Source organism: Vanellus vanellus (assembly GCF_965231255.1).
Source record: "Vanellus vanellus genome assembly, chromosome: 6".
NCBI classification, from domain to species: Eukaryota; Metazoa; Chordata; class Aves; order Charadriiformes; family Charadriidae; genus Vanellus; species Vanellus vanellus.
The window spans coordinates 5,735,914-5,763,527 of record NC_138911.1 but is presented as its reverse complement, the minus strand read 5'-3'; the positions used below and the strand labels follow the sequence as shown (position 1 = coordinate 5,763,527).

General features: G+C 42.4%; 2 protein-coding genes across 2 annotated transcripts in view; one reads left to right on the top strand and one right to left on the bottom strand.

The window, feature by feature from the left end:
* Positions 1–1,115: 1,115 nt before the first annotated feature.
* Positions 1,116–6,624, top strand: SVIP (small VCP interacting protein; the record flags this gene model as incomplete). The annotated part of the gene is made up of 4 exons (XM_082485110.1): positions 1,116–1,310; positions 2,692–2,742; positions 5,237–5,350; positions 6,177–6,624. The coding sequence occupies 4 exons, from the start codon at positions 1,116–1,118 to the stop codon at positions 6,189–6,191; spliced, it is 375 nt and encodes a 124-aa protein (XP_082341236.1). The 3' UTR covers positions 6,192–6,624.
* Positions 6,625–13,233: 6,609 nt separating this feature from the next.
* The window catches only part of GAS2 (growth arrest specific 2), a gene marked incomplete at its 5' end in the record, with an annotated part of 86,791 nt that continues 72,410 nt past the window's right edge, over positions 13,234–27,614 (bottom strand). Inside the window, one exon of the mRNA XM_082485806.1 lies at positions 13,234–13,470. Coding sequence (XP_082341932.1) covers positions 13,252–13,470 — 219 coding nt within the window. The 3' untranslated portion in view covers positions 13,234–13,251. The remainder of the gene's footprint in view (positions 13,471–27,614) is intronic.

Here is a 27,614-nt window from a genome sequence, read left to right as displayed (position 1 = left end):
ACAGACACACGTCTTACAGTGGGCTGCACAGGCCCACGCCATCCCCTCCCAGCCCCGCGGGTCTCATCAAACACCTACACACAGGTGACTGTGCTGCCCTCGTGTCTGAGACCCCCCTGCAGTGCTGCCTCCAGCTCTGGGGCCACCAACATAAGAAGGACATGAACTAGTGGGAGCGGGTCCAGAGGATGGCCACAAAGACGATTAGAAGGCTGGAACACCTCTGCTGTGAGGACAGGCTGAGAGAGTTGGGGGTGTTCAGTGTGGAGAAGAGAAGGCTCTGGGGAGACCTTAGAGTCCCTTCCAGTACCTACAGGAAAGCTGGGGAGGGCCTCTTGATCAGGGGGTGGGGTGACAGGACCACTAGTTTTAAACTGGAAGAAGGTAGATTTAGATTAGATATCAGGAAGAAATTTTTCACTATGAGGGCGGTGAGCCCCTGGCGCAGGGTGCCCCGAGAAGCTGTGGCTGCCCCATCCCTGGAGGTGTTCAAGGCCAGGTTGGACGGGGCTTGGAGCAACCTGGGCTGGTGGGAGGTGTCCCTGCCCAGGGCGGGGGGGTGGAACTAGATGATGTTTAAGGTCCCTTCCAACCTAAACCATTCTATGATTCTTCAGGAAAAAGCAGCACACGCAGCTCCTTGTAGCACTTACTGATGAGATGGCGTCAGGCCAAGACTATATGAGGGCACTTACGGCTTTGGCAATAGCCAAATCACAGACTCATCGCATGGTTTCGGTTAGAAGGGATGTTACGGATTAAAAGAACCTTTTGAGACACCACCACCAGAACCGTGTTCAGAGCTTCACAGGCCGGAGGTGACACCCTCCACGAGAGCCGGGCCGCGGCCGGCGGATGGCAGCACCGCACCGGCACCGGACCCCATCAGCGGCCGAGCCGCGCCCCCAGCCGCCTCCGAGCCCCTGTGTCAGCTTCACCGGAGTTAATTACACCACTGTCTCTTTTTGCCCTAACAGAATTCATTTAATTTAGCTTAATTCCCGGGGAGGGAGGGGGAGAGGAACCAGCGCTGGCCCGCCTCCCCCGCGGTCCCCTCTACCGCGCCGGCCCCGGCGGCCTCCGGCCGGCCATGCCCGCCCGCCGCTGCCGGCCCCATGACGGGGCGGGCCCTGCCGGAGCGCGGCGCCTGGCGGGGGCCGCGGGCGGGGCCGGGGCCGGGACCGGGGCCGTCGCCGCCGCCGCCTCCTCCGCAACGGGCGCCGGCCCTGCGGGCGGTGGGGCCCGCCATGGGGCTGTGCCTGCCCTGCATGGGGGGCGCCGTCAAGGACGTGGTGGAGACGCCCGACCCGGTGAGTGCGTAGCCAGAGCCGGTTTCTCTCCCTTCCTCCCTCCTCCCGCCCGGTTGTTTGTCAGCGGGCAGTGACGCCCAGCGGCGCCGGGACGGGCGCGGGGAGCAGCGGGCCCTCCCCGCCGGGGCGGGGTGTGTGTGGCGGGGGGGGGGGGGGGGAGAACAGGCGGCCTGCCTCAAAATGGAGGCCGGGCCGCGGCCTCCCCGCGGGGAGAGGCCTCACGGCTGCTGTAGCGCCTGAGCGGGGGAATCTCGTCCTCCGGCCTCGGGAGGGGGGAGCTGCCTATGGGGCCTGGCACCCCGCGGCCTCCGCCGGTCCCGTCACGAGTGGGCAGTGGGGGGGAGGGGGAGCGTCTCACGTGAAGGGGGTTTGTGCCATAATCGAGGCCAAAGTGCCCCTCGTTTTAACCAGAAACGGGGAAAACGGCACTCGCAGCCCAGAAAGGAGGACAGTCCTCTGATCTGGAGGACAGGCTGAGAGAGTTGGGGCTGTTCAGCCTGGAGAAGAGGAGGCTCCGGGGAGACCTTATAGCCCCTTCCAGGCCCTAAAGGGGCTACAGGAAAGCTGGGGAGGGAGTCTTGATCAGGGAGTGGAGTGACAGGACGAGTGGTAACAGCTTTAAACTGGAAGAGGGGAGATCTAGATTAGATATTAAGAAGAAATTCTTTAGTCTGAGGGTGGTAGATTTAGATTAGATATCAGGAAGAAATTTTTCACTATGAGGGTGGTGAGCCCCTGGCACAGGTTGCCCAGAGAAGCTGTGGCTGCGCCATCCCTGGAGATGTTCAAGGCCGGGTTGGACGGGGCTTGGAGCAACCTGGGCTGGGGGGAGGTGCCGCAGTCCATGGCAGGGGGGTGGAACGAGATGATCTTTAAGGTCCCTTCCAACCCAAGCCATTCTATGATTCTGTGAAAACTGTGCTTTCCCCTCTAGTGCACAGTGATGCTGACTTCTAACTGACCATCAGATGAAATTTCCATCCCCATGCTTTTGTACCTGTCACCAGAGGATTTTATGGGGGAGAAGAAAAGGAGCCCGTCTGGCCTGGAAGAGCGAGCTTTCCCCTTGTCAAACTCCAAAAGGGCATTTCACACACTGTGTGCCTTCTCATTCCAGCCTGAATTTTTTGGAGTGAAGGCGTTGTGCAGACAGCTGAATACAGATCTCTGGTGGGGTTTCTCTAGATGTGTCAGCAGCTGCTCCTTTTGCATATTAGTCACTAAAACCGCTTTGTTCTTGCAGACTGGTGGTGGAGGGAAAGATGATGCTAATTGACTTAAGGTTGGCATTTTGCGTTACAGATTTGAGTCATATTAAAAAATTAAGACTTTCAAACGAATGTACAGAATAGAATTTCACTGTCTTTCACATTTTATTTAGGAAATAAAAAGAAGACAGCTAGCAGAAGCTGCTGAAAGGAGGCAGATGGAGGTAATGTCTGATAAAAAGCCATTTATTCAAAATATATTTTGGTAACAGGTTTATGGGGAAAATAGCTAGGGCTTTTGTGGGAACGCTGGATATCATGCCTGGATTGTGGGAATTCTCATTAAATATTTTCATGATATTATTAATGTTTTACCTTTATACCATTTTTAATATCTATTTGCAGTAGAGTTTCACAGCTAGGTAGGTGCTCAAACACCATTGCAAGATAACAGCTTGTTTGGAAGGGCAAAGTTTTGCAGTCGTTAGAAAACAACCTAAGAACTGAAGAGCAAGTTCCCCATTATAAGACTTGAAAACAAAAGACTGGGAAATATTTCAAACCAGATTTGCCAAGCGATTGTCGTGGTGGCAATTTCAAGTGGTATTGCACTTGTACTTCTCTTACAAATGCAAGTTATGGGCACTTACAAGTTGAGTTTATCAATGCGGCACCAATTTGAGCACGTTCCTCAGCAAAAAATCCATCAAAGAAATAGTATTAACTTATTCGTCTATCTTTAAGTTTTAGTAAACTTCAACTACTTAAATATCCTTAAAACAAGAAGAGCTAGGATGCAAATATTCTAGCAGAACGTAGAACTAGCTGGCCTATTTCTTCTTTTCCATACTTCTCAAAAAAGGCTTATAACATGCACCATGCAAAATCTACAATAAGTAAAAAGTGTATCTTAGCGACCACTGTTGAACTGTGGAGAGAGAGGAGTTAGTTGTTTGTATAAGTGTTAGTGACGTTTTTTTATTGAATTAAAAATCGACCGTTATTGACGAGGACCATGTTGAACTGGTATTAAGGGAGTTTGGTGAATAATCAGAGCAACAGCTGAGTGATGCTTTGGAGTCCTTTAAAACCTCTTGATTTTGAGTCAGATACATACTAAAAGCAATCCACATGTAGCCTTAAGTTGCAAAGGGTTTTTTTGAGCATAACTGTAGGAAATGTACTTTTGAGAAGCGTGTGCAAGGGGAACATCCCCATCTAGTTCTTAAATGACTCAAAAGCTTTCCTGGGAGGAAGGAAAAATGAAGCAACTTGGGCTGTAGATGGTTTTAAAGTTCTGTGGTAGCCGTTAAGCTGCTAAAGAAAAATGGAAGTATCACTGTCTTACTTGTTTTGTAGGTAAAACAGGATTTTTCAGGACTATCTTTGAGAGCGTTTTAGCCTCTGAATATTGGGTGATGGAGACGTCTCACAAGTAGCCTCATTTCGTTTCCTCCTCGTGAGGGACAAGGGAGTAGATCACATGTCCGTCTCTGCTGAGTGTTTTCCTGTACACACTTCTTAACTGCCTGTTGTTCAGCCTGAAGTCGTGCGAGGTGTTCGTCCTTTTGGGGTGCTGCAGTGACAGTCTGGCTACCTAACTCGCTTGGAAGGGCAGTTGCCTAATAGCAAGAAATCATGGGGGCTAAGTTAATATCAGTTGGTAAGATTTGCTTTAGTAGCCCATTGAGAGTCACGCTTGCCATCAGGGGCTGGAATTTCTCAGTTTCAGGCGAGAGCGTTGCTGGTTTTCCTTGGTAGATTTTAACATCTATTGCGTAGCTTATGCTGTAGTATAAGTAAACTTAGCTAAGAATCATTTTTTAAAATATTTTCTTTCTAAATTTATAGTGTTAAGTGTTTGTCTGTCGTTCTGATCTTCCTACCATCTAGTCTAGGTCCTCATTAGACCATCACCATGAGGGTACGAAGCAGGCAGCTGACAACAGGTTTCTCATCTGTGTGCTACTGCTGTCCACACATCCTGTGAAGTTGGAAGGGTAGATGATCACACAGGTTATTTCTCACAGAGCACAATTTAGAAGTTGGATTTCTGACAGCCTGGCCGAGCGCTGCTAACATGACCCTTTTTTCTCCCTGGCATGTAGAGTTCCCATTGATTTTTTTTTTTTTTTTTTTTTTTTTGGTAGCAGCTGTACAGAGCTTGTGACTTTCTCTGTCCACTTACTGAGTGTTAGACTAGAAGCTGTCATTATGATTTCCATCATCTGTATCCTCTCTCTAGGTAGCCTTTTGATAAAAAGAGATGGAAGAAGTGAACAGGTGGTGAAACAGCTAAAGTTCTTGGGAGTTCTGTCTGCCCGAATCATCTCTTCCCAGTTAATTTTGTTTGTGAGGGAAAGAATAGCCCCTGACACTGGAAAAAACACAGACTAAAAATTTATGAGACTTTTGGGAAGGGAAGTTCTAGTTTCGCATCTTAGGATGCAAAGCAGGTACACGTAATTGCATTAAATATGTTCACCTGGATGTAATAACAATATGAAACAAAAACACCCTCACGTATCTATGGGATCAAGAGTTCACAGTATGAAAAAGTACCCTGAATGGTCTGGTTTTATGTAATGGTAGCATTATTTAATGTTTCAGTCTTTTCTCGCAAACCAGAGTTCACAAAATAGTGTTGTCACGCCTTGCAGTTTGGTTTCTATCCAGAAAAACAGCTAACTGGTCTTACCCAAATGTGTCTTCTCCCAGGCTTCTTCTCGAGGTATTAAGAACGCTTACTCTGTAGAGCAGAAGAAAAAGAAACAGGAAGAAATAGAGAAAAGACTTGCAGCTTCAGGTTCTGGAGGAGAAGGAGGACTGAGAGTAAGTTTAAAAAAAGAAACAACATGATGCAACTGTCCTTGCATTCCCTGACAAAATCCTGGTTTGTTGTCATCTACAAGATTGACAAACTTGTGGAAAAAACAAGAGGAAGGGAAATGGAAACACGTGTCATTATCACACCGTGTTCTTAATGAGACTTAATTTCTGGGACACAAAGACAGCAAGGATGGCAGAGACCTATTTCCCCTCCCCCCCATTTTTTCTCCCCAGTTTCTGCACCTCTGATGTGTCAATTCTACAGTACTCTCAGCACCGGGACCTCCTCACTGAGCTGCTCTGTGCTCAGTGTCCCTTTTCACTACTGGTTGAGATAGTTCAAACAGTTGCTATAAATTGAGGGAAAAGCGACTAAGTAGAGTAATGGCTTTGGATTTCATGGATCGGTTTCTTTTTTCCAGAAGAAACATAGACTGTTGGCAGAGATAACGATGAACTTTACTGCTACTACCACTGCTTTTCTAATGTAAACTTGGTCTCAGAAGGCCAGACAGCTGTAATTAAGAATTAAAGCTGTGCAAGGCAATAGATGCATCTGGTTATCGAAACATGGGCTTCTTAAGCCTTTATCTCGTACCCTCAATGCTATCTACGACTTGGGGCAGGAGTTTGTATAAGCCGCTCCTGATGGGCTGCATGTCCCTCGCTTGCTGGAGATAAAAGGTGTTACAATGTGGAATTTACTGTCTTTACGCAACCTTGTGGTGGTTTTGTTGTTTTGGGTGCGTGGTTTGTTTTTTTTTTTTTTATTATTATTTTCCCTATCTTCATACAAACCTGTGGTGCATTTTGTTGTTTTTGTCTTTAGTGGCAGGTTGGATAAAGAGCTACAACTTCTGAAGAGAAGATTGATGTTTACTGCCAATAACTCGCCAGTTTCTGCAGCAGAGTGGCACTTGCTCGTCATGTGGCTTTTGCTGTTTGCATATGAAGACTCAGCAGTACTTTGCCATTGTGGGAGGACAGATGTGGACACACACACTAAGAAACCCAAGAACTAACTCTGAACACTAAGTTTTGGCCAAATTTGTTTGTTTGTTTTATGCGCATGTTTTCTTCCTTCCCTGTCAAGGGAGCGAGGGGGGTTTTCGCATATGGAAGTGGCTTCCTTACCTGTAGTCAGTGCGTACGCGTATGCCGTCCGGTCGGCTGATGCGTGTGTGTCTGCGTACGACCAGCTTAGGCACAGCTCCGGTGCCCATGTGTTGTTTTTGATGCTTATTTCAAGGTCTACAATTAAACTTATTCTTTAAGTCCTCGTGTAGAAAGCTGTTCATAAATATATATATTTGAATATGTGGGTGACAGCGTTTCTCTCCAGTTTCCTCATGAACTGCTTAGGGATTTAGTGCCTTTTTCAGAAAAGAAAGCAGATTCACGGTAGGTCCTTACAAATGGAAACACTTTGTGACACTAGTTATAAACATAGAAACCTTTGTAAACCCTGTATAGTTATGGGAAGAAAGCTGTTTTATTATGAGTCCAATAACTTTTCTCCCCATTTTCTGCTGTGGATTTCTTTGGAGTCTAAGTATTTATCGCAAATACTGGAAGTTAAATGTTAAATTAAAAATACTGTTATTAATTGTTCTCCTTTATTACCACAAGAGGGCAGTGCTGCATTTCTGAGGATTTTGAAAAACAAAAAGCCAGACTTAACTCCGTCATCTCTTGCATGGTTCATTTCCTAAAGTTTCTGTACTATCTAGGTGGATTTGTTACGATGCAGTAACATTTGCCAAATGCCCAAAGCTCTGTCACTTTTCTTCCATATTCAGGAAAGTCTGTAGTCCCTTTCCCCACTGTGAAGGTGACTGATTATTTAAGAGCTACTTAAACTACAGTGTGATGATACACTTTCAAATTAGTGGTCTCAAGCCACGGCTTTGATGGATGAGGGATGTTTGTTGCAGCAGGATCAGCACTGAGAATCTGGCTCTTATTTTCCCCCAGAGAGCATTATGGTTGGCCTCACTGCGTTACTGGCCCCATTTTTGACCTATTTTAGGCTACAGAGGCTTTTTTTTTTTTTTTTTAACATTTCTTTTATCTCCCCCAGTACTGTCTCACACAGTCTTAGGAGCGCAGTCCTGACACAATGAGTTTCCTGCCTTAGCCGTCGGAATTGAGTTGGGAGACTTTTCAATATTAATATAATGGTATTCGAGCTAAAAGGCTGTGTCCTTAGCAGAGGAATACCTTCAGTTTCTTTTGATTGCTGGCAATTGCTCTCTTCAGTGTATTAATTTGTCATAGCAAACTTTAAGTCTAATGAAAATGCATTGAAATATAATAAAATATACTAAACATTAATTTGAAATGTGAATTTCAATCCAACACCTGTCACAGTGGGTGTCCCACAAAGACACTCAAGCAGCACTTAACACTTGGTTGGTCACTTGGGGTATTTCAAACTTAATACAGTCGTCTTCTCACTCTCTTATTCCACTCCCCCAAAACCATAAGGAGAGGAAATAACCATGAGTCTCTTTCCATGCAAGCCCCTGCTCGGTGAATAGAGCTATCACGCTGACCCAAGAGGAGCCTGCACTTGAGCTGACGTCGTGAAGACTTTCGGTTAAAACAACTGAAATAACCCGGTGAAACGAATCACAGTTCCTGAGTCTCTGGTGATATTTCTGCGCTGTCACCATCGGAGGAGTTTCCAGTGTGAAGCAGTCATCCAGTGGTGCGGTGCTGTGCTGCCCATCCTCGCTCGGCAGCCCGAGGCGAGCCTGGTCTGCTCCGGCTCTGTCACCACTCGAGGCGCTCTGTGTTTGAGTGAGAGGTGGCCACCCTGCCTGAACACCCACGCTGCTCCTCATCCAGCGCTTAGTGCTGGGAAGACGCTTGGCTTGCCTGTGGCTGCCCACATGGCAGCTGCCCCTGGAACGGGGGAGCGAAGGTCTGAACTGCCTCAGACTGAGCGTACCTTCTATTTAAGAGGTGACTTGCAACACAGAAGAAAACATTGCTCTTCTCTCTCTCTCTCTCCATCCTTTAAACAAAAAACAGATCTCTCTGTGCTTCTTCAGAGTCCTGGTTTTGGATGTCAGATTTATTCCTACAACTAAGAAACGCATCAGAGGATTTGGGGGGTGTAGATCTATATAACCAATCAACCATTGATGAAGCTATTTTTAAAGAAGTTTCTATAGCATACCCATCTAACTGTTCAGATGGCCACTCTGAACTGCATCAGGAAATGATTTGGGTAAATAAAAATCACCTCTCATTGTTTTAAGTTTTTTTGGTAACGTTAATTTCAGTTGAGAACGAAAGCAGAAAGCACTGCAGGTCAGCAGTATACAACTGACAGCCACCCGAAGAGGGCCATTAAACGCTAAGGCTGAGCCCTATGTCCTTGTAGAAACAGACACCTCCCTTCTCTTTCTCACCACTCAGCGCTGCACCAAGTAAATATGAAACACAACAGGAATTTTGTCCTCATTTCCCCCAATCCTAGATGTTTACTTCACCTCAGAGGCTGTTAAGATACATCCGTCGGTGTAGATTATCCAGGCAGCTGACACCTTCTTTGCTTCACAACAACTACCGCTATTCCTCTTTTCTCCACCTTCTGAAAGCATTTTCAGTTTCTCGCAGATGACTTGAAAACCTCCGGGCAGTCAAAGGCGAATGCTCGTGAGCCGAACGGAACGGGCTGACTCTCGCTGACTGCGACAGCGGAATCTTTGTGGCAGGAACAGAAAGTGAAGCCATCTGCTGCTGCATGTTGTGAAAGCACAGAGACTACGCCAGGGGGAGCGGGTTTGGGGCAGAACTGGCCGGGGTTTGGGAGGGGACAGAAGCTGTGTCTCCACGAGGGTAGGCAGCACCACCGCGGGCCCTTAGCAAAGCAGATGACTTCAGCATGTGGATTTGGCCCGGTGACAGACTCGGTCGTTGGGACACAGCTCATCAGGCACAAGCGGTGCCAGCAGTTGGACTGGGGTGGAAAAAAACCTCTCCAGCCCCATAAACATTCGCGTGATCCCATGTGTCTGTTTCACCTTACCTCAGATTCCTACCATACCGCAGGCTAAAAAAGAAGGAGACACAAAGCCAAGAAAAAAAGCAGTCGACCTCCTTCCCTGTCAGGCACAGCGTCTCGGCCGCCAGCGAGGCAGTACAAAACGTATGCCCAAAAAGAACCGAACCCTTGTAAGCATCTCTAGCAGACGCTTCTGTAACACTGCGGTGTGGCAAACAGCTCGTCTCCCTCGTCTAAAATGAACACGTATAATGAATTCAGTGTTGGGTCTTAAGTTATAAGAAACTTGCTATACCTTCCCACACACATGTATCGACACCTCCCCATTTCACTCATCCCCACCGACAGCTCTTGAACTACTTTCCATAGATTTTTACCTATCGTCTCTAAATTGCTGTTGGAAAAAAGGTGATAATGCAAAGGAAAGAGCAATTATCACTATAATAAAGATAAGAAAAAAAAAGCCTATCCTCAATCAGTTATGCAAATAACCCTGCTTGGAAGGAAAACTCCGGGTAACACGAACAGCAACATGACAGAAGATACCTCCTGTAATGAGCAATAACAGATGTTATGGTTGCATTTCCAAACTAATTCTGAATCGCTTCCGGCACAGCAATGCTTATTTGACATTATAATAATGGGTTTTAAAAGCAGTCTTATGTAATTTAACCATCTTGAGTTGTGTATTAGCACAGTTCCTTGTTCACAGCCAGCAGGAGCTCCCACGTGGTTTGTTCTATGACCCAACGAGTACTTTGAGAAGAAGCTTCATTGCAGCCCGTAACTGTTCAACTTCTTAGGACTTTCACCCCCCTCAACACTCACATTCACCCGAGTTATACAGCAGGCTAAAAATCACTACATGGCACTCTTCCTTACAATCGTCTTCCATGGCCAGCTTAACATTTCAGCATCTCATCACCTGCTCTTTTAACAAGAAACTATTTCACAGTCTCAGCAGATGCTCCCTCACTTGGGTGGGGGGACAAGAGCTGCAGGTCTTCCCTGTTGTACTCTACCATTCAGTTTAGCCTTCTAAAAAGCTACACTAGGTACCTTAGTGTCATAGCCCATGGCTCAGAAACCTCAGGATCCATGTACTACAGCGAGCTGGTCAAAAGGTGGGGGTTCTTTTCCTCCCCACATATCATCTACGTGAAGAAACCTGTCCTGTCCCCATCACTGTAACAACCAACAAGGGTCATACCTCTCCAAGCAGGGTTTTGCTGCTCAGCTTCAGCTTTGAAAGTTGAGCCTTAGGCTCCTAATACCTCTGAGCTCTCTGAGTCACAATAAATTCCCCAACCCCTACATTGCTTTTGGGTCTAACACACTAAGAAAACACAATTCATCTAATCAGCAACACTTACCTTCTGAGTAAGATATTCCCAAGCCCTTCCTCCAGAGCAAGCCAACGTTCTGTGCTTTTTTTGTTTGCTTTATTGATGCTCCTGCTTTAATTTCCTCCTCTGCTATCCACACCCACACCAGGTGCACCAAATGCAGTAAGTCCCACCTGCAAGCTTTTCACACAGATTAGGTGGTAGTGGCAATACTTAAAAAAAATCCTTTATAGGTCTCCCATTCTGGAGCTGGTTAAGTTGAAGTTATAAGTCAGGAAGTGTTTTTAAAGTGATTTTTTTTTTTTAAGATGCTTGAGTATCTTGAATCAAACAAGACTATTTTGATAGCTACATAAAGCAGTTCATGTTTAATTTAAAATTTTGGTTTGGATTTCCCAGGATTATTTGTTGAAGTTGAATGTTAAAATAAACCCAAGAATACTTTTTTTTATAATTACTAGTATCCGCTCTTTATTTATTAACATGTAGACACCTTCAAATATTTGAAAGAAAAAACATAATAGTAATGTAAACTTGATTTTGTTGACGGAAATGCAACTATTTATGTTTAAAAGAGTAACCATCATTTCAAAATAAACATCTGACACTTTCACAAGTGATTTTTTTTTTCTTCTCTGTTCATTTGAAAACAGATCTCTCGGTGCATATATTAGGAACGTGATTTTTCTTCAGCTTTGCTGCATTTTTAAAAATAATGTTGCCTACGGTCTGTTCTCTGCTCCCATAAGGGCTGCATGTTGCTTCTATGAGAATTGGATCTTCTCATGGCTTTTCAAAGGATTTACTGCTTGAGTATATGTTTAATCTTCCTAGAAAATGTCTCAAAATAAGAATAAAGGCTGCAATTTTTTGTTCTAAAAACATGTTTGGAATTACATACTGCTACCAAGTAATTGTGAGCTGTTTGTATGTAGTAGATATTTACAGATGGTGAGGTAAGAATGGTTCCGCAGAAGTGAGATACAACGTGCTGACTTTACTATGGCATGGATGATGAAAGAAGAACGTCTTGATCCTCTCTGGCCAGTAGACATTTTGCTGTCAATTTTAAAGACCACAGGAGCGGATCATGAGGCTGTGTTTTAAAATTAAACCTCAAAAAAAATACAGAAAATTACCACTTGGTGCTTATAAAATGATTTCAAGAGCGCTTTCGATTTTTTTTTCTTTCCCTGCAAAGGGAAATTAAAATTAATTTTCCATAAAATCCAGTTATTTCTGTACTGCCTGTAGTAAGTGAACGCTTGTCCGTTCTCTGCGTACCTCGTTATTAGGTTTGCAAGCAGTACTGCACGTTGTAGGCTTCCAGGCAGAGGCAGCAAAGTGCGGGAACACAGATTACAAATAATAAAGAAGACTTTCAAAATGTATGAGTATTTTAAAAAATTTTATTTCATTTTTAATGAAACAACTGAGTTTTGCTCAAATTTATACAGTCAATGAAATAATCCTATAAAATGATTTTTCTAGGACATTACAAGGCACATAAATTACCAAATATAAACATAGAAAAGTAGCCAAAATAATGAACTAAGCCCCCATATGCCTTTAGCTATTTTAGAGGTGTGTGAATGATTTACAAGAATGTGAATCACTCTACTGACAGGGTAATGAATATTTCACATTTGGCATGACCAACAAAATTAAAAATGAGGGGAAGGAAAAGCTCAGATTCAAGAAGAGCGGAGGGTTTTGTGACTCGGGAGGGACTAGCACCTTCTGAAGCTCCTCCGTGGGTCAAAGGGCCGTGCGTCTTTGGCTGCTTCCCTTCCCGGTACATCACCCCGCGAGCACAACTGGCCGTCTCTATTGTCTGATAGAGGAAGGGGCAACCTCTCAGCTTCCCCACGCTTCTATATCGGGCAACTTTGTGAAAAACAGGAAGGGTCTCCGTACAGATCTAGCACTGAGCATTGTCTCTAGCTTTAAAGAGTAGAAGGTGTGGGGGTGGTTTTCTTGGGCTTTTTATTTCCTACAGTAATCGCTTTGGGAAGTCGTTTGGCATGCAAAAAGTCTTTATACTCTACTGGTTAAGAAAATCTTGCAACCCATAAAAATAGTCAATTTTTATTTCATTTCAAGAGGCATTACCAAATAATTTCCACAAATATTCATTTTCCACCTGCATATATATTTTTCAACTAGCCTAACAGTCAAGGATTCAATGTAATAAGATTTTCATACAAATATATTGTATTGTGTATTTTCTTCCATTAACAGGATCCACTCCTTTATGTAACTCTAAGTATACATTCACATATTAAAGAGTAATAATTTGGCTAAAAATATATGTCTATTTCTTATCTGATTGTAGTAATTAGCCTATCGAGGGTAATTTGCTATAAAAGGTACAGTACTAGAAATAAATAGTTCTACAATTCAAAGATCTTCAAAATGGGTTGCCATTTCCAGTCTGTCTTAAATTTTCCAAAGTCCTTTTAAAGCATAAACTAAATTTACTACACTTGAGAAAATAATTTGGACCTACATACGTAAAGTCCCGATCACATGAGAAGCTTATTTCACTTAATCTCCTTCTTGGTTTTGTAATGGGCAGAAACCACCAGGTAATTGTCTGGATTCATGTCCCTGAGGGTTGGAGACTTGCTCTGGATTGGAGAAGTTTTCCCATCCACTCGGGAGATCTGCAACATTCGGCACGGGTCATGCTTCAGTAAGTAACCTGCAAAAGTCTCCCATCCTCCTCCAACACGAACCATCACATGTTTGTTGTGCAGCATCTGAAATTACATATAAAGGAGAAAAAAAAAAACAAAAAAACACAAAAACTCGTGAAAGTGAACCACTCAGTGGAAATTGCATTTTTTTCTACCGGAAAAAACTGTGCTTACTTTAATTAAAGGTCCCAGATGTATGTTAGTAGCCTGCTTTGTAATAAAAGGAAAGGAAAAGAAATAATAGAATGGCTTTTATTTGAAATAAATTAAAAAGAAACTAAGGAAACTAAAACTAAAGATTTTCGTATTTTATGTAAACAATGCTACATGTTTTTCTAGTCCTGCAGCACTGAGTGATCCTGTTCTTCACACGTTTACTATAAACATGTTAGGGAACGTGAATGTTTTTCAGATTAATTTTTTCAAAATATGTTAGTAAAGACACCATTTTATAGGTCTCCAAAATGGCTTTTCTTTATAGAATAGGGACCTATAGAAAAGGAGTAGTGAAGGACAAACAACCCAAACAATCCCCTCCTGCCTCCTAAAATATCGAAATAATTATTTAAGAAAATGAAGTACCGTTTAGTTTCACAATTTAGCATTGCTGACATACAGTCTAACTCAGTCTAATGTTGTACTTAAATTAGCTTAATGAGGGACATCAGAAATAATGTATCTGGAAGCGTTTGGAGATACCTGAATTTATGCTGAGTTGTGCAAGAAAGTACAAGAAAAGTCCCCAGGCTCTTACTAGCGGGAAAGCTCAGTAGTGCTCACGCTCGCTGTCTTTATTGCAGAAACACTGGGGCTTCACCTACAAAGCAATTTCGGGTTGAGAGGTGTATCTAACTGCCAAACTAGGTGCCTATCTCTGATGAGTGCGGATCTGGAGGATACACGTTTTCTGCCTAAATTCAAATAAAAATTTTCACCGAGTACAAACGTAATTTCTCACACGGCTGCGCCTGTGGGTTCAGTTGGCAGTTTCACTGTCATTTCTCTCCTCTGGTTCTCTACGCACAACAGTCAAATAAATACCACTGAGGTATCACGAAGCAGCTTATTCTATAGAAGCCACATCATAAATCACGCCTTGAAGAGTGCTTTGATTAGTACATCTTTTGAAATACTAGACATCATTTAGTTGCAGTGCCAGAAATTAAAAACTGGTGGTGTAAAAGGCACGCCAGAAGATGTTTAACGGAGTCTGGGTAATGACGTTTGGATTTATGGCTGTGACGTGTATATGGGCTCTTCTACACGTCCAAAACTCCCTCGGGGGCTGAGAGTTTTTGCAGTTGAGACTTAAGTGGCACACAAGCCCTTTGTAACGTAGCACAATTCAGATGAGTACACACACAGCATAGACAACAAAACAAGAAAAATTCCCAATCAAACAAAATCACAGAAAATTAAAGACAAAAACGCAACTCTTCAAAAAACAAACAAACAAAAAAAAAAAAAAACAAACACCCCAACCAGCAAACAAACAGCCCAGACTAAAAATATGTTGTTTGACTTCTGTTACGTGAGGCGACAGATTCCCGGGGAGTGAAGAAAGCATGGAAAGCTGTACAACTTTCTGAAGTTGGGGATAAGCTTGTAAAGGATCAAACTCTTCCTTTAAATAAGCAGCTGTAAATGAATTCTTGTTAGAAAGTTCTCATTGAAACCATTTTAACGCGAGGAAATTCTTGTTTCTGCATTTTGGTTTTTATGAGAAGCACAGCGGGAAGTCAATTCAGCTTTATAGATACTGAAAAATAACGTTACTTCCGATCCATCCTAATGAGAGCACACTCAAGTACTCTTAGTTTAATTAACATCTCTCAGCTACTGTGACTGCCTGTGCTGTTCCTCTGGGTTGTAGGAGCGTTAGCCTCTGCCAGAGCTATACACAAGTGAGGTTTTGCTCGAGATTTACGTGGGTACGGAAGGATCAGGCTCACATCTTCGCCTGTCACACTTTTTCTCTCTCCTCTCAGGCGTTGTACTTTAGTTTCAAGACTTCGTTTTGAACTGACAATGGTATGATCAGCCCTCAGCGGCATGAGATTTGAGTCAAGTCTTCAGTCTGGACAACATATCATGGAAGAAGCAAATGCTTTTTACATCAAGTTTGAAAACTGCAGTTCAAATGGTGACACAGCCTTGAGACAAAAGAGTCTAGAGAATTTTATTTAGCAACTTTCTCCTCTTTGAATGCCTAGAAAAGCATTTAAGAAATGCCCTAAAAACTTTTCACATAAAAGCATTTTAAGCCCAACTGCGGTCCGCTACAGCATGTGATGCTGCTGTGGGAAGGAGTTAACTCTTGCTGAATTTCAGCTTCCGCTTACTGTCACAGGGGGTTTCACGTTGCAAGAGCAGCTAGTATCTGGACTTTTGATTAATAGTTAGGAATGGAAAGTTAGCAAAAAGTATATTTGGTTCAGTTGCCCTCAGGGACTACTGTGCAGACAAATAAAACCTACTGCTGGTATGTTATTTCCTGATGCTCAGGTTAAACGTACATCTTCTCGTTTTCCCCTCTTTTTGCTTTCTCTTTGTATTATTATACTGTTATAAAATTCATTGAATGCTTGCTTTCTATAGAGACTGGGTTTTCCTACATCCTAAATATAGTCATTGTTCATGCTGTGCTGTGCCACTGAAGAACCATTTTACTCCTACAGCCATATCTTGATTTTAGTAACACCAGCACAAATCCAGGGTAATTCTGCTCGCTTCAAAATTGCTCCAGGTTCACAGAAGTACAAAGGATTTCTCACCAAGAAAAGAAAAAGAATAAAATAACTTGCTCTACTTTCTAACTGAAAAAGCAGTTTCCTCCCAACATACTTTAGCTGAAGATAAAACTTTTGAGATTTTGTGATCCACCCAATTCAGCTTTTCCATTGCATGCGATCTCTGAGAAAGAAAAAGTTGGATTCTACAATAATAAAGTTTATTAGTCAGTTATCGATGTAAATAAATTCATGACATACGTGTATTTTCACACTGCCATCCAGCCAATTGAAACTGAGAAAACCCTTTCTGTAAAATAAAATCCAACATATGTTTACGACTGCCATAAATCTTTATTATTTCAGTTGTGTCTGAAGCAGGGCTGTCACAAAAGCTGTTCCCTCTAGAATCTGTGGTTCACTTGAATCTGTGGTGAAGCAGATGACCAGACCATAGCATCGCAGAGGGAGAAATTATAGTGTTTTGGTGTACGTTAAGACTGTATCAAGAGATAACATGAAAAACAGTCAATAGAAGTTCGGTGAACTAAGCTGTCATTGCATAGGACTTTGGTATCACAGTGAAATATAGTCTAAACAGTTCTGGTTTTCATATAAATAAGTTTAGAGAGGTTTATGGCTTATTAAAGAGATATTAGGCTGCATGTAAAGATATTAAGCTCATATAAATGACTTGGAAAAAAAATCTATTGTTTTATAGGAACCAAGAATCTGGCCCTATATTGTTATTCTTCAGATTATACTTTAACTTTCTTAGAGAGTATTTCAGGGAGGGGAGGGGAAGCAGGAGGAGGAATTACACGCTATGGACCTCATCCAAGTACTGCAAAAGCCAACAGAAAGGATCCTCCTGACTCGAAGGGAACCTGGGCTGGGCTCTGGAAGGCAAACGCAGCAACCTAAAGCAAATCATAGCCTGGAGCTAGCTGCTGTGATTTTAGGCCAACTTCAGAATGATGTAGGCTTCATACAGAGACTACATTGACTATAAAATCCAAAGGTGTTTGGCAAAATAACACAGCGCATTGCACCAGTGGCTGTGCAAAGAAAACGCTGCACTCCAAAAGTGAAACATTAACGAGATTGGGAAAGAGAAGTATTGAAAACGCATCAGTTTTAATTTTTACTGAATATGAGCCACTTGGACTCATTGTCATCAGTAGATATAACCCTTGTTTCTCATACCTTAGCATTTAGAGGACCATCTTTGAGAGGTGTTCAGCCCAGGAAATGGGCTTCTAGATCTATTTTCATACTGACCCCAGAGACATCGCAGGCCAACACTAAGAAAATCCCAGTGTTATTAAAACTTACCCACGTTACTGTGCCAGGTCACTACCCATAGCAAGCTGGAACATCTCAACACCGTCCCTGCAGGCTTTGAGGCTTGAGGTTAGTTCACGCGCACACGGTACCCTCAGACATGGCACCTGACTTATATGTATTTGCTGCCAGCCCAGATGATGCTACTTAGGAATCATTTTGCTCCAGCTTGTCTGTACCAATTGTTGATCTATCCTGCTGTCTATGCAAAAAAAAAAAAAAAAAAGCTTTCTCAAATCTCACTATTATTCACTATCCATTCTTAGCAAAAAGAAGGTGAGAGCAGTTCTTGGACCAAGAACAGGACCCAGATCTGGGCTACCAGCCTGCCCCAGCGAGTCTCTGAGCCTGTATCCAGAATATGGTATTGTCCAGTAATGACACATTGTTCCACAGGACATAGCGCATGTGGACATTTTCATCGAGTAGGACATCTTTTCCACACAAGCAACCGTGGTCTCCCTCAGCATCTTCCTAGTTGTGGCCTGAAGAACTGAGGTTAGGAGAGAACTTGCAGCCTGTGGCTGTGTGTGTGGCTGACAGAAGGTGAATTCTTCTTGGCATTTGGTATGCATATCTACATGGAAGAGGAAAAAGTATGAGTTTGGGACTTGAGAGACTGTTGCTTCAGAGAACAAGGCCCATGTTGTCGAGTGTCAGAATTTTATTCCTTCTCACAGCAAAAAATGTTAATGGTAAAGCTCTAAAGCCAGCAAAATCAGTCCTCAAATTCCCCAGCAATTCCCAGCAGTCACCTAGTCCTCTTGAAGGTGGCCACTGACAATGCTCACATCATTTAATGTGGAGCCAGGCCTAGCCTAGTCAGGCCCTGAGAAAGACCCTGTGAAAGACTGGCAACGTGCAGAGAAGTCTATCTAGCTCTATGCCTTCACAGAAGCTCCAACGCTAGAAGTTCAACATCCCTGACACTCACCAAAACATACACAAGTTCATGTTAACAGACAATGCGAATACTCCATTCAAAGAGGTGATGACTGGGGACCGGCCAAGAAGAGGACACTGAGGAGAGCTGAATGGGTACTGACCATTGGTCTGATAAAGGTCTGACAATTGGTCTGAAAAGGGGTTTGATTATAAAAGAAATTGAGGGAAACTACACAGATGCGCAGCACATGCTGAGAGCGGCTGGCCTCCGATGGGACAAGCCAGTAGTAGACTGGTGTTAGGATTCCTACTTGTTCCATGGAGCTTTTGAGGGTACCTGACAGGAGCAAGTGCAAGGGCACTGGACAAAAGAAAAAGATCTGCAGTGCTGCCCTGTGGACCATGGATTAGTGGTCCTTCGCAGGGACGGATAGCAACCTCGTATTTCCGAAATCACGAATGTTATCATATCAACAGTTTACTCATTTCCAGTACCTGCCCGTGCAGTAAATGCGGTAGTAGGCGGTAGTCGGCATTTACACCGAGTCTTCAAAATACATTCAAACAGGGAAGTGAATTTTCAGAAATTTGTAGATAACTGTTGCTACATGGAGTTTTTCTACTTCCCTGAGAATTCAGTGACCTGAAAACACCATCAGGAATGTGTAATAGTCTCCTGACTAATTGATGCAAGCCACATAATTACAGATGTTAACAATACTTTGTTAGCAGAGATTACACAACTCCATCTCTAGAGTAAAATTTCTAGCAAAATCCTGCGGTACGATCAGATTTGAACACCGGTCAGGTTAGCTTTAGATACCTTCCTATTTTAAAAAGTTTACAGCCACTGTAGCATACATTTTTTTAAAAGGTATTACTGCTACTACATACATAGAGTTCACCCTCATGGACACAAGGGATCGTGGGAGCAATTCCCAAGAGGATATGTAAGAATACCACCTTCCAGCTGCAAAGCTAGAAAGCTTCCCTCCTTTTTCTTGGCTTTCATTCTCCTTTTGTCATTGAATTTGTGCGTGTTGTCGTCTCAGAGAAAAGTTTGACTCTGATGAAACATAAAGTTTATTTTAGACTTTTAAGATTTCACTTATGTGCCTAAGTGCACATCCAAGGAACTCAAATTAAACCTCAGCTCTGCAAAAGTGCAAATTATGCAGCCAATTCCAGATATTAATTATTCATCCGCACTGAAGTAATCTACTTACAGCATATTAATGTGTATTTTGGCAGGCAATAGTATTTTAGTCCCTTCCAACCTGAATCATCCTATGATCCGATTGTATTAAGAAAAAAAATAATAAATAATCTTTCCCCACCTGAAAAACAGGAAAAATGCACTCCTCATTTTTCCTTGTCATCCCTCATTAAGGCACATTTTGCCTAGGCCCCCTCTTGATATAGAATTATACAAAACTGTTTTGGATTACGTCTACTAGTTTTAAAAGTTCCAAGTGATGCAACTTGTATCACTCCCGTCATTGCATATGGATTTGTTTAGGGACCTCCGCTGAGTTTCTGTGTTGTCGTTCTAAAACCCCAATAAAGGAGCCTGCACTTCCCCTCTCTGCAGACACCATGAGAATGACATGGAAAATAGACAGCTCGCTGGATTAACATCTCCCTCTCATTTTCAGGGAATTCTATGTAGTAAATCACACAAAATCAATCTCACTTAGCTGGAAAAAGCATTATAAAAAAGCTCCGCTTGAAAAATAGATGTCAAGAGCATACTTGTTTGACTTATTGCTTGTCACAATATTTCTACCTGTGCTGGAGTTGGGTTTTATAATTAACGCATTTCCTCAATTACAAAGAATTTTATTTCAATGTCCTATCATGGGCTGTATCAAACACATTAACAGGTATCCACTCAGTTTATTGAAACAATCTCCTATACTATGTTGTCTAAAAAAGAGAATGAGATGGAATGAGACTTGATAAATTATTTATCAGCTTCATTGGTTAAAGTCTATATTCCTGAAAAAAATCAAATGCAAACATTCCTGATTTTATAGTAAATATTAATGGTGGAAAATAAACTAGAATGGAGGCACTCTTCAGAATCACTAAATCTCCATTTTGGGGCAGAATAATGTTTATTGCTTTCTGCAAAGTGATATTTCTCACTGAACGAGGAGCTCAGCTTTCTTGTAGAACCTAATAAAGTTCCCAATCGCTTCAGCAACACCACCACAATTATATTCTCCATGCCTACTGACTGACATATGGGGGAGGACGACACCGAAAGAAGTATTGACTTAAAAAGGTGGGACAAAAAATTGTATCAGTGTAGTTCCAGCTGGAATGATTTTTAGTGGCTGCTGATACACCGAAGCCTGATAGATTTTCCAGGTGAAGCAGACACAGAGCTTCAAAGCATATATAGACCAGCCCTTACACGAAATATCGATCAGAAGCCTCCTATAATTCATTGAGTCATTTTTTCAAAGTTTGTTTCAGACCAAAAGAACAAGCAGACTTTGTGTGTGCAAATACAAAAGGCATCTAAATAATCATTTGCACATGTAAATACCCAAAAGGCAATTTAAACATGAGAGGTATGGAACAGAAAATGGCAGGTGTAAGTATCTGCTCTTCTCCTTTTCAAAATTTGGCTATCACTTCACTCAGTCAAACAAAATTCATCAGAGGGGACCATAGATTTATCTCTGCAGACAGGACTTTCATTGAGGAGGTCAGCCGCAATAAAGACAGGGAGTGGGTTTAAGCTTATCCTTATCCGCTTTGAAGTTAAAATTTAGTAAGTGAGTCTTTCTGAGCTGAATATTAATTTCCATACATACTCCCAGGCAAAAACTGTTATTACTTTAGAGTGCAAAAGATAAAAGAAGGAATGTTAGTGATGCAATGTATTATAGTGTTATCTTAAAGACAAACACGATCTTTCACTACATATATATGGCAGGATCCCTGATCTGCACCAGGTGCCCAAAGGCATCATCACACAACAAAAAAGGATTTAGGGTACAATGACATATTTTTGTACCATTTACCATATTCAACTCCAAATGCTTCAGATAAAGACATCAGACTCACATTAAGAGTGAGATTTAGCTTTTAAAAAAAGCCACCTATCTTCAAGCAAGTTAAGACATAATGAGAGACTCAAGTTTTAGTGGGCAATCAACAGACACCTTTAACAGCCAGTATTTTCGGTGATAGTAGAAGGTAAGATTGTTCCGCATCACCATGAAAATTGCAATCTTCAAGCGGCAAAGGGAGAGGGGTTTGAAAAATGATCAAGCATTACTACTTTGCCACAAAAATGTGGCCAGCAGGTCGAGGGAGGAGATTCTCCCCCTCTACTATGCTCTGGGGAGACCCCACCTGGAGTGCTGCATCCAGCTCTGGGGCCCCCAACATGGGAAAGACATGGACCTGTTGGAGCAGGTCCAGAGGAGGGCCATGAAGATGATCAGAGGGCTGGAGCACCTCTGCTATGAGGACAGGCTGAGAGAGTTGGGCTTGTTCAGCCTGAAGAAGAGAAGGCTCCGGGGAGACCTTATAGCCCCTTCCAGGCCCTAAAGGGGCTACAGGAAAGCTGGGGAGGGAGTCTTGATCAGGGAGTGGAGTGACAGCATGAGTGGTAACAGTTTTAAACTGGAAGAGGGGAGATCTAGATTAGATATTAAGAAGAAATTGTTTACTGTGAGGGTGGTGAGCCCCTGGCCCAGGTTGCCCAGAGAAGCTGTGGCTGTGCCATCCCTGGAGGTGTCCAAGGCCGGGTTGGACGGGGCTTTGAGCAACCTGGGCTGGTGGGAGGTGTCCCTGCCCAGGGCAGGGGGTTGGAACTGAATGATCTTCAAGGTGCCTTCCAACCCAAACCATTCTATGCTTCTATGGTTCTAAAACCAGAAGGCTCACTAACAACACTTAGAGCATAATGCTTGCAAGCTTCCAAATACTTAAACATTGATATTAAAACGATCCATGTGAAGTACGTAAGTTAAGTCCCTGTTTCCTAGTAGATTAACTGACATATGCACCAAAAGGTCTCAGAGGAAACATAATGAAATCTAACAAAACTGAATGAGACCAATTATACAACATTTTCATGAAGTGACTGATCCTGTTCCTACTGAAGTCAATGGGAATTTATCTCATTCTTCAAAATGTATTTTGGGTCATGTTTTTCTGAAATCTGAACCTGACCCTTTTACTAAAATAAGTATTTATTTTTTTTCTTTTCTGAAGAAGCCCCAAGGATAAGGGCTTTAAAACCATATCCTTTGTTAATTAAATCCCCCCCTTAAAAAAAACAGCCTTCTCATTCTCCTTTCCATCTCACAGATATTTTGATAAAAAGATACATAACAGCAGCAACCTTTTTACTTCACTAAATCACACTGTGGAGAGCTCTCTTCTTTTAGAATATGAAGTGAATTGCTTTCACCCAACTCATCCTTACTTAATTAACCAGTCAGTCATTTTGATTGCATGTTTATTTCTCCTTTTTCTAGACTGACATTACTGTCATCAACTGTCCATTTGGCAACTTCTTCCGCTAGCAAAAACGTCCTTCCCATGAAAAACTTAAGCAAAAGGAGGGCAAGTAAAGCCAACCTGACATGAGAACACCCTTGCCTCTTGGGACTCACTTTCTTTTCAAACCTTCTGTATTCCATTTGCAAGTTCCTGCTAGAGGATTTTTGGACTTCATTTGAGATTTCCACCTCACAACTTTTCAATTTATTTTTCCAATACTTTCTCAAGTTGTTAAACTACCTTATCAGTCTAAACTCTTTCTTTCTCATGTTTATGAAACACTGTTTATAAGATGTCACATTTTCAGCACAGGGCTGATGCTGCAACTGGGAACTGAAGATATATGTATCCTGCTGAAGACAGAGAGGCACAAAAATAAGTGTCTAGTGATTCAACTGAAAGCAGACTGCTGTATCTCAAAAACAAGGGCTTCATACGTTAACATACCTTGTTGGTATGACCTATGTTACCTGGTCACCTGCTGAAGACAGTTAAAATGCTCTAACACTGCTTAAGCGACATGTAATTCATGCATTCATGTAAATTCCCCCGAGCAGGAAGGCAAGTGCAACTTGTATAACCCTTTAGAAACCTGAGGACAGCGCTAACAGGTATCTCAAGTCTCTGCCTTTCCCCCTTACATAGAGCTAAATTCTGCTGTTCGGTTATTGTTTATGCAGGAGGCAAATCCTTCTCACCAAGCATCACAGCAATACGAAATGAAAAAAAAAATTCATTTAGATTTAGTCACAGCTCAGCACACTAGCACGGACTCAGGTTAGAAACCCAATACCAAGGGGAAAGAGCTTATAAATTGTTCCTAGAGCTCTGCCCTAGATGAGGTACATATTTGGAAGAGTTGAGATGGCTTCTTAGTTACATCCTGGTTTATAACAAACAGCTGCTCAAAGCGGGCAGTTTATAAAGGTCTGCGAGAAGCCAGGAAACATATATTTGAGCATGAAGACACAGTGTGTCTAAGACAACAGAATAAATAGAATGCTCAACGACTAAAGCCTCATACAATCCGAGGGAAATAATGGAGGATAACTAGGACCATGACCCCCACTTGAAGCACTCAGAGAACAGGCAAATGGCATGTTTACACTGGTACCAGGCACGATGTGCCAGAAGATTCTTCCACCTGATATTTCAGCAGCAGATCATACTAGAACAGCCTCCCAAAAGGGGCAGCAGCAATTGCTGAAAGCAATGGTCCTATAAATCTAATCTAACAGCATACGTGGGTAACAATGAAGATCAGCAATTGTGGATTTATCAGAAGTACAGTAACAGCAGGGTGCTGACAGAATGGGAGGGTAGAAAACAGGGATGTGGGGATGAGTGAGATGGTAACAAATGGGTGACCCAGAAACACCCACGGAAACATTAGAAACAGCCATGCTTAAGAGCCAGGGGAAAGAAAGTTTCTTTTCAGCAGGCATCTAACAGTGAGCAAGAATCAAGCAGCACACTGAAACCCTGAACTGATGCAAGGCATGGAATATTAAAGGATGGAGATTAAAAGAGAGATCTCGGGGCAACTAACAGTAATTACTGAAAACTATTTAAAGACAATTTAAAGACTCAAAGGACAAACTGGAAGCGTGACTGGCAACGCCGTCCAATAAATTATGGGATCTAGCATAGAGATGATTATTAGCTGACACCCGGTCATCTGAAGAGATGGCAGAGATTGAAACTATGGAGCAATGATCAGGAGAATTGCGCATGATTCCTGACATCAGGACCTGAGATATATTCAAAGACATATATAGAAGGCAGTGTCAGCAGAACTTAGAATTTTATAGGAACAGGGTAGGAAAGAAGAAAGGTCCACTTGCACAGTGAAGTGAATGGAAAGATCTCATTAGCCTGAGGCATTGAGGAACGAGCAGTTGATTAGCGGTAGAGGTCCCAGCTTGAGGAGCAGCATTTCCACAGACATTCTACCATTAAAGATATTTAGAACCCATGAAATAAGATCTCATCTTCTGCAAAAGAAATAATCAAGCGAGGAAACTGAAATTTTTCCCCTTTCACATTGCAAAAATGCAAGCTCCTCCCTTTATTTGTTCTTGGCAAGAAATGAAGTGAATGTGCTTGGTATAATGGCATAAGACACTAATGCACGTGGAATAGGAACTATTGAAGAAAATCGCCTGTTCCACTGGTTCAGGTCTGGATTGAATACACGTGCAGGGCGCCAGCCTCATTTGCAAAGCTCTAGACCGTAACAGAACAGGAGCTTAGCCACTTTTCACACACCCGAAGAAGCCAGGACTTGGCTTAGAGGGTGAAACCACAGCCACATAAATCCTGCCCGGCACAGACACCTTAAGGTCAACAGCCTGTTGACCCCTGGAGGTTACAGAAAAGGCAAAGTTGCATAAAACCTTTTTTTACAAAGGGAAAGCACTGGGGAAGGTTAAATTATTGTCTTGTCTGTAGCACAAATGTTGCACTTAATGAAAGTAAAGTCTTTATTTCTGTTTTCAGAATAGAGCAGAGTCATTGAAATAATTATTCAGAGTATTCCTGCCTAACTGAAATCGAGATACATCTTTGGATGTGTACTGATATGAATAACATGAGAGTTTGGACATTTGAGATTCTCACTCTTGATAAAACTTTCCCTCAAACCTTACTTTTAGTTTCCGTCTGACACAATTTTATAGAATTTGGGAATAGTACACGTTTGGTGTCTAATTAACACCAGACCTCGGTTGCTGTTTGAAAAAAGCATCCTGCGTAGGCGAGCACTTTGTGTGCGAGAAATGACTCAGATGCAGACAGAAGTAAACACACTTGTTTATCCATTAAGAGACAAGTTGAACTTCTGACAAGTGGAGGCTTTTGTTTCTCGGACAAGGAGGAATATCGTCGAGGGGAATTCATTAGATGTGGGAGTCATGTTCAGAATGGCATTTGTAGGTAAAGGGACTGTGCATTGCCAAGCACTTCGGGTGAGACCCTCCACCTGGCTGACGATGAGGACAACGAGGGGGACGCTTTCTTGTTGCTTCCCCTCCAGACATCTACGTGCCGGCCAGCCACAAAGACCACCCAGTCCCTATCAACTGGAACGCGGGATATTTAACAGAAATCTAGTTGCTTCTAGCTACAGCACTGACTCATAAGAAATATTTTATGCAACGCTCAGCAGAAGAGATGATATGGCAAATAGATTAAACACAGAGAAAGAAATCAGACAGAGTTTATGAGGTTAAGTGAAAGACAAAGCGTAAACTGGCAAATGCTGTCTCTGGATGAAGACACGGAAAACCAGATGTACTAAGATCAAATAGTGGGGGGAGGGAAAGACCGTTTTTCAGAAAAAACATTTCAAACACATAAGCATGAGGTTGCCAAAATAAATGTATAAGTGATTGCTTGAAAAAAAAAGAAAAGGCTTTACTCTTACCTTTGAGTTAAAAAAAATAATTCTTAATTGTAAATAATTAATATTTTTATTAGCATTTTGAGCCTTGGAAAATCTCTCTGAAAAACAAATAGCTAAGGGGACAATTCTGTCTCACTTTCTAAAGTTAAGTAAATTTTTACCCCTCAAGGAATACCACTGAAATCGTAGACTGGAGCAGTGAGATACTACTCAGAATGAGTGAGAGAGGCAAAATTTAATGAGAAATAAAAATGAGTTCCTCTTATAAACAGTGCACAAATTTAAAACAGAAACCTCTCCAAGTACAAAAGGAATGCATTTTACCCAGACTATCAAGATTCTCCTAATCTACATTCCTGTAAGGGTATTAAGTCATTTAGAGTGTATTCGTGCACAAAGTGATCATCCATTTAGATTTTGCCACTGAATTCAGCAAATCTAGGATTTCACCATGCAAATGTGCGTGGGTTGCATGTGAACACGCTCGTGTTATACCATTGCAGAAGTACATGAAAATGTTCTTTTGAACCCTAAAGTGCCATCTGTTTTCTAGCTTTTTTCTCAAGACTCATTCTGTCTCTCTTAATTTTCTGAATAACAGCCTCAAAACAGCCAAATAAAAGAAAGTATTTCCTGTAACCAAATTAAAAAACCCACCTTCATATACAGAATTCTTCTCCAGGCTGCCTATGGAAGTGATGTGCATGCGTTAAGTAACACAGACACGTTGCAAGTCTGGCACAGATTGACTTATCGCATGCATCTGACTGCAGCAACATGGATATTTCCCTAACTCTGCCTGGATATTTTTTTTAACCTTCTGAATTGCTTTAAACGGCTACTTTCAAGTACGTGCAAGACTAATGAACAAGCCGGACTTAAAAATGTTTAATTTACTTCCTTCTTTGTGCATCCATATCCTCAGGGATGCCAGCAGGGCAGACCCAGCAATAACCTTCCTGCAGTTGTGATCACAACAGTGACTATATGCTCTTTGCCCCAAACCACTATTTTCCTCAGTGGACAAACAGGCTCTGACCTCTCTGGGCAGTAAACCTAAAAGGGTGCTTTGAGAAAGCAGCATTGCAGCAGGAGCATAGCCTAAGTACAGAAAAGCAACCAAGAGGAATGAAGTTTCTCACAAACAGGGAGGAAGAAGGAGGAAATTTCATTACTAGAAGCCATTTATTCCACTTAAAGCATGTGACAGTCGGGCGTGTTGTGGAGATCGGAAAGTCCTTGAGCAGAAAAACATGTGAGTAAAGCAGCTGAACATATTTTTGCTGAAATATAGCTTTCAGCATCTGTAATTATATTTT